This window comes from Pan paniscus, chromosome 1, assembly GCF_029289425.2.
Source record: "Pan paniscus chromosome 1, NHGRI_mPanPan1-v2.0_pri, whole genome shotgun sequence".
NCBI classification, from domain to species: domain Eukaryota; kingdom Metazoa; phylum Chordata; class Mammalia; order Primates; family Hominidae; genus Pan; species Pan paniscus.
This window is the reverse complement of record NC_073249.2, coordinates 227,011,239-227,017,929: the sequence shown is the minus strand read 5'-3', so window position 1 is coordinate 227,017,929 and position 6,691 is coordinate 227,011,239. Positions and strand designations below refer to the sequence as shown.

At 65.7% G+C, this 6,691-nt stretch overlaps 1 protein-coding gene across 2 annotated transcripts; it reads right to left on the bottom strand.

The window, feature by feature from the left end:
- Positions 1-3,036: 3,036 nt before the first annotated feature.
- On the bottom strand, positions 3,037-6,033 carry TNFRSF4 (TNF receptor superfamily member 4). Of its 2 annotated transcripts, XM_034951753.3 has the most exons (7): positions 5,709-6,033; positions 5,389-5,511; positions 4,718-4,819; positions 4,363-4,429; positions 3,634-3,830; positions 3,396-3,524; positions 3,037-3,317 (listed from the first exon to the last, which is right to left on the bottom strand). In XM_034951753.3, exons 1-7 carry the CDS (start codon positions 5,857-5,859, stop codon positions 3,247-3,249), a joined length of 840 nt encoding a protein of 279 aa, XP_034807644.1. In that variant the 5' UTR covers positions 5,860-6,033; the 3' UTR covers positions 3,037-3,246. The 2 variants fall into 2 exon arrangements, with proteins under 2 accessions (XP_034807644.1, XP_054955765.1); XM_055099790.2 differs by having other exon boundaries at positions 3,037-3,524.
- Between the last annotated feature and the right edge of the window lie 658 nt (positions 6,034-6,691).

Sequence of the window (6,691 nt, the reverse complement as noted above, 5' to 3'; positions counted from 1 at the left end):
AAGGCCCCTCCCCGGCTCCCCGTGACTCCTATCCTTGGGCTGCGAGGCTGGAGGTGACTTGTTCATCTTATTTTCCGGTATTTTGTGAGCAGCTCACCGGTGACACAAATGACGGGGCATTCACACAGCAGAGCAGCCCACGGGCTGGGCGAGGGACAGCCCTTGCGTACGTCCAGAAGGGCAGCTGTGAGGCCCCAGGGGGAGGGTGCAGATGGGCACTGAGCCAGAGTTCAGGCAGGGCCTGGGGCACAGATGGCACAGGAGTTGCCAGCAGAGATGGCGTCAGGCGAGGGGGCGGGGAGGGTGAGCATGGAGACCAAGAGGAGGTGGCCCCGTGTCCATCTGGGGGTGCGGCAAGGGGTCCTGCTGGGGAATAAGTCCCACAGGGCCTGGGGGGCGCTGTGCCCAGAGGGGAGGAGACAGGAAGCGATGGGTGTGGGCGCCAGGTTTGGGGAGGAGGCCCCTTTCCCACAGCCGTCGACCTGCGGGCCCCACGGGATCTGGCCGCTCCAGTCCCGGCCACCTGACCCCTTCCCCCACCCACCCGCCATCCTGCCTGGAGGTCTGGCCTCGCCTGCCCCACGGGGCAGGGGGCAGGGGGCTCTCAGAGGCGCGGCCCCAACCCTGTGCAGGGCCTGCAGGCTGAACCGTGTGCAGGAACCCGGGGAACTCAGTGAAGGTGCTGGATGGGGGACTGGACGGCCTCTGACTTCCCTATGCTGCGGGGGGAGGCTTGTGGTTGGCAGAGAGTGGGTGGAAGATAGAGGTTTGAGGAGAGAGAGACCCGGGGAGAAAACCAGCTGCAGAGGCAGGAGGGGTCCAGGGCAGCCCGAGGCCAGAGATGGGCGTCTTCCTTACAGCCACCTGTGGTCCCCGCACCTTGGGCTGCTGTGAGTGGCACGTGGCGCTCCCACTGTGCACCCCCGGGGCCGATTCCCCACTTCCACGACACCGGCAGGGGGGAGCCATCCGCCAGGCACAGGAGGCCTGGACAGCCGTGGGCAGCGTGCGCTGTTGGAGGACTCAGGGAGAGGGAAGGCTGGCCCAGGGACACTGTGTGGGGCAGCGGGTGCAGCTGCGGGGCTGGGCCATACCAGCCACGGTGGCTGGAGTGTCCAGGCTGTGCCAGGCCCTCAGCAAAACTTTCCATGAGGCTTCATGTGTTTCTTCTTAAGTAATTTTTTTAAATTTCTTTTTTTTTTTTCCAGTCACGTCTCACTGCAGCCTCCATCTCTTGGGCTCAAGTGATCCTCCCACCTCGGCCTCCCAAGTAGCTGGGACCACAGGCATGCACCACAACACCCGGCTGATTTTTTCTATTTTTCATAGAAAAAGGGTCTTGCCATGTTACCCAGGCGGGTCTCAAACTCCTGAGCTCAGACGATCGTCTCGCCTCAGCCTCCCAAAGTGCTAGGATTCTAGGCGTGAGCCACCGTGACCGGCCTCGGCTGTGTGTTTCTTGCTCATGAGTGCAGTGAGGGCCAGGCGTGGTGGCTCACACCTGGAATCCCAGTACTCCAGGGCGCCGAGGCAGGTGGATCACTTGAGGTCAGGAGTTCAAGACCAGCTTAGCCAACGTGGTGAAACCCTGTCTCTAATAAAATACAAAAATTAGCCGGGTGTGGTGCTGGGCGCCTGTAGTCCCAGCTACTTGGGAGGCTGAGGCAGGAGAATGGCATCAACCCGGGAGGCAGAGGTTGGTGAGCTGAGATCACGCCACTGTACTCCAGCCTGGGTGACAGAGCAAGACTCCGGCAAAAAAAAAAGAAAGAAAAAACAAGTGCAGTGAGACGTCTTAGCCCTCGGGAGTGTTTCACTTCAGCCCCTGACACCTGTTAAGCACAATGGAGGCGAACAGGCACCTCCGCCTCCCGAGGGACACAGATGTCGCTCGGACGCCCGGGGCAGCCTGCAGGGCTGCTCCCGCCTTGTTCCCGAGCTGTGGCCTCGGGCGTGACTGGCGCTCAGGGGAGGAGGCTCTGTGCTGCTCGAAGGATACCCCACTCCCAGACACCAGCTTGAGAAGATTCCCGCACGGCCGGGGACGGCCCCAGGGCCTTGGGAGCGTCTGTGGACACCCGTGGTGCGGGCCGGGGAGCTGGGAGCTCATCTGAACACGCCAGCACTCGCGCATCCACGCTGCTGGCGGACGCCTGGGTTTCTCCACTGTGGGGCCACGTGACATGAAGTCGCTGTGGTCATTCTCATTCAGATCCCAGGACTCTTAAGTGCGCAGGAGTGGGACGGCCGGGGCCCAGGGTGGACAGAAAGTTGGCTCAAGCAGAAACTGTGGTTTCCAAGGTGACTGTCCCCCTAGACACCTATGGCAGGGACATAGGGGTCGTGTGGGCCCTTGCAGGGACTCCTCGGGGTGCTCAGGAGCACTGGGACCCCCTCCCAGGTGCAGCAGGGGGTGGGCGTAGGTGTGGAGGGGAAGTGGGGCAGGTCTCTACACTCCTCCTCCAAGGACACAGAGCCCCAGGGGTCAGCCACTCCCAAGCTCCTTGGGCAACCCGGGGCTCAGGGGCCGGCCGCCCTTGTCAGCGCCTGGCCTGGAACCTCCACCCCAGGCGGCCTTGGGCCTGAGCTTTCCCAGTCACTCCCCCCGCTCCCCACTCAATCTGGAACTCGCACCCAGGGACCAACCTCCAGGGTCCCACTTGACCCCGCTACCCCCACCTCCACCCTGGCCCAAGACCCCTCTCCAGCCACAGGTTGGCATAGCCCAAGTCTCCCAAGACCCCTCTCCAGCCACAGGTTGGCACAGCCCAAGTCTCCCAAGACCCCTCTCCAGCCACAGGTTGGCACAGCCCAAGTCTCCCAAGACCCCTCTCCAGCCACAGGTTGGCACAGCCCAAGTCTCCCAAGACCCCTCTCCAGCCACAGGTTGGCACAGCCCAAGTCTCCCAAGACCCCTCTCCAGCCAGAGGTGGGCACGGCCCAAGCCTCCCAAGACCCCTCTCCAGTCAGAGGCGGGCACGGCCCAAGCCTCCATGCCACAGGTGTGCAGCCCACAGTGCCGGTTGGAGACTCCCGTCTGCCAAGGTTTTTATTGTGGTCCCGCAGGGCAGGAGGTATGCATGGCATACGTAAGCAGAGAGCCGGAGGCAGCCATCGGCACCTAGAACGGTGCAGAGTTGGCCCAGGAGCGTGGCGGGGCAGGCAGCCTGCACCTGCCCTGCTCGCCCAGCAGACCCTCCGGGCTCCAGCCTGGCGGGGCCCAGCGTCCACCTTGGTGGGCCCAGGTCAGATCTTGGCCAGGGTGGAGTGGGCGTCAGCCTGCTCCTCTTGGATGGGGGTCCGGAAACTGCCTCCTCCTGGGGAGGAAAAAAGGAGAGATTGGTGGGTGGACCTCACCCGCCAGGAGCAGTGCGGCAGGGCCACGAGGCACTCACCAGGGGGCTTGTGGGCATCGGCGGGCAGCCTCTGGTCCCTCCGGAGCAGGTACAGGGCCAGCAGGATGGCCAGGGGGCCCAGCAGCCCCAGCACCAGGCCCAGGCCCAGGATGGCGGCAACCGCACGGCCTGCAGGAAGGGGTCTGCTGGGTGGGGTCCACAGGAGGGGCCCCCATGCCGCCCTCCCCTCCTCCTATTCGGGTTGGGGGCCCCGCTGGGCTGGGCCAGGCGCCCTTACCCCCGGGGACCTCCACGGGCCGGGTGGAGGGTCCCTGTGAGGTTCTGGGCCAGGCTTCAGTGGGCTGGACAGTGATGGGCCTGGCCGGGGGGCCCTGGGTCTCCTGGGGCTGCGTGGCTGGGGGGTCCCTGTCCTCACAGATTGCGTCCGAGCTATTGCTGGCCGGCTGCAGGGTGTGCTTCCCAGCCAAGGTGCAGCTGTGGGGGAACAGGGGGTGTTGCTCAGGCCAGAAATCCCCTGGGACCCGGGAGATGCGGTGGGGATAACAGGGTCCGCGCTGGCCAGCCACAGGCAGCATCTACCACAGACACCAGGCCAGTGGCAGCCACGACGCTGCCCAGCCCCACGTGCCCCCCACAGGGGCCTCCAAGGCCACACACCCTTCTCCCACATCTACACACCCCACCAGCACCTCCCTGTCCTGTGCCCCCAGGGCCTCCCAGCTGCGGAGGGTGAGGGTCCCACACACCCAGCTCCACCTACAGGGAAAGGCTGTCCCCAGGCAGCAGCTTCCTGCTCCCCAACCAGGTCCAGCCACACAGCCAGGCCCCCAGGGCCACCAGCACCTCCCCTTCCCCCAAAACTGCCCCCACCCCACCTGCCCCCCCAGCCCCTCCCAGCTCCCCAGCTCCTCTGCCCTCCTAACCACCCCCAACCCCCCCAGCCCCTCCCAGCCCCTGGCCCCTCTGCCCCCCCAAGCCCCTCCCAGCCCCTGGCCAGGCCCCTCACTTGGTCCAGGGCTTGCAGGCCTGGTTGTCGCCTGGGGAGAAGTGCCCTGGAGGGCAGGGGGCACAGTCTGCAACAAAGATAGGGTGGTCAGGGGCTGCCCACAGACCCCGGGTGCTGGGGACATGGGGCAGAGCCTGTGGGGCAGGCAGTTGCCCCCCCACGGCCGGGTGGTGGGTTTGGCCTCTGGAAGCCCTCCCTGCCCACATCCCACCCCTGGGCCCTGACCCGGGAGCTCGGTCTTGAGGATGCCAGAGGAGGCACCGGTGTGGCCAGGTCCCTGCAGCCCACGGCCCATCTGCGTCACAGACAGCCGCTATGCACACCCCCAACCGCCGGCCGCAGCCACCGAGCTCACCAACTCCAGGCTTGTAGCTGTCCAGGGGCTGGGTGCCCGCCCGGCAGCGGCAGACCGTGTCCTGTGTGGCCGTGCACGGCTGCTTCCGCTCACTCCCACTTCCTGAGCAGGGGCCGGATGGGGGGGTGGTCAGGTGGGGGCTGTGGACAGGGTCCTCAGGAAGCGTGGGCACTGGAGGACAGGTTGGCCTCCCCACCACACAGAGGGCCGTGGGCAGGGGTCTGCGGCCTCCCCTGAGACTTGGAGCCCCTGCAGCCCCCGAGGCTCCTGGGCCCTCCCTTCCTGGCCACAACCTGGGGCTGGTTCTGTGGCAGCCCCAGCCACCCTTCCCTACCCCTCCACCGCCTCCAGCCGCCAGCCCCGCCTGCGGCAGGGTCTCCATGGCCCAACCCCCCAGCCTCACTGCTCAGGCCAGCAAGGCCAGGCCACATGGCCAGCGTGGTCTCCCCGACTCCACGTGGCCTGGGCCGAGTCTGGGCCCCTGGAAGGAGAGGGGGTGCCCCTGGGAGACGCCTCAGCTCCTCGAAGGACCCCTGTGGCGGAGCAGACCCCGCTGTGGTTTGAGGTTCGTTTCTGCGGCTGTGGGAGCCCCATGCTGCTGCGTGGGAATGTGGGTGCCAGGCTGCCGCCCCCTGTGCTAGGTGGGGCTGTGGGGCCAGGTGGGAGCTCACTGAGGTTACACCACGTGCAGGGCTTGCACGGCTTGGAGCTGACCACGTCGTTGTAGAAGCCCGGCCCGCACGGACGGCACACCGTGTTCTGGGAGCGGCTGCAGCGGCTCACCATCCCGTTGCCTGCAGCAGAGGCCGGCGTCAGGCAGCGGTCAGGCCCCAGGCTTGCGCCCGTGGACCCCCCCAGGCGGCTCCTCTGCCAGGCTTGGCCGGCCCCTCGCCCGCCCTCTCCCCAGGACCAGCCTCCTGGCTGGCCCATCCCTGCCCCAGCCCCCAGTCCCTGGAGTGCCCGTGCGTGGCGACCCCTCCTGAGGCCTCACCTGGCCTGCACTCGTGGCAGCACCGGTCGTTGCTGGGGTAGGTGTCCCCGACACAGTGGAGCCCCGTCGCGGTGCTCAGCCCCAGGCCCAGGAGGAGCAGAGCCGCACACGGCCCGCGGCCCAGCCGCCGAGCCCCCACGCACATCCTCATTTCTGCTGTCTCCAGAGTCTGGGTTTTCCTTGCGGGGTGTGGCTATAAGGACTGTGGAGGAGGGGAGGGGAGAGGGGAGGAGGGCAGAGGAGGCGGGAGGAGGAAGGTGGCAGGCTGGGGACCCTGGCTGTGGGCTGGGCACAAAGGCGGGGTCTGGGCACCCCCAGCATTGGCTTATTCTGCCTTCTGACCTCTTCTGCCCAAGACCACCGTGTTCAGACCCCAGGGCACAGTAGGGCCTGGCCTGCGGCTCGACCCTCAGCAAAAAGGTCCATGGAGCACGTGGGTAAACTGAGGCAGCACTGAGTCAGGAGAGGCAACTCTTCAGTCTGGACCTTCAGGGCTGTGGCACTGCTGGAGCATGGTCCCCCTTGTATGCCCAAGACTAGCTCTGAGCAGCAGTGACCACAGCCATGGTAAGACAGACACCCATGGCCAGGCACGGTGGCTCCCGCCTGTAATCCCAGCACTTTGGGAGGCCAAGGCGGGTGGATCACCTGAGGTCAGGAGTTCAAGACCAGTCTGGCCAACATGGCGAAATCCCGTCTCTACTAAAACTACAAAAATTATTCGGGCGTGGTGGCGGGCGCCGGTAATCCCAGCTAGTCGGGAGGCTGAGGTAGCAGAATCACTCGAACCCAGGAGACAGAGGTTGCAAAGCAGAGATCGTGCCACTGCACTCCAGCCTGGGCGACAGAGCGAGACTCCATCTCAAAAAAAAAAAAAAAGACACCCGTGACCACGGCCCACGCTGAGTGTGCCTGAGCACGGCAGGTGTCTATGGCTGAACTGTGCCCCTTAAATTCCTGCGTGGAAGCCCTAACCCCCATGT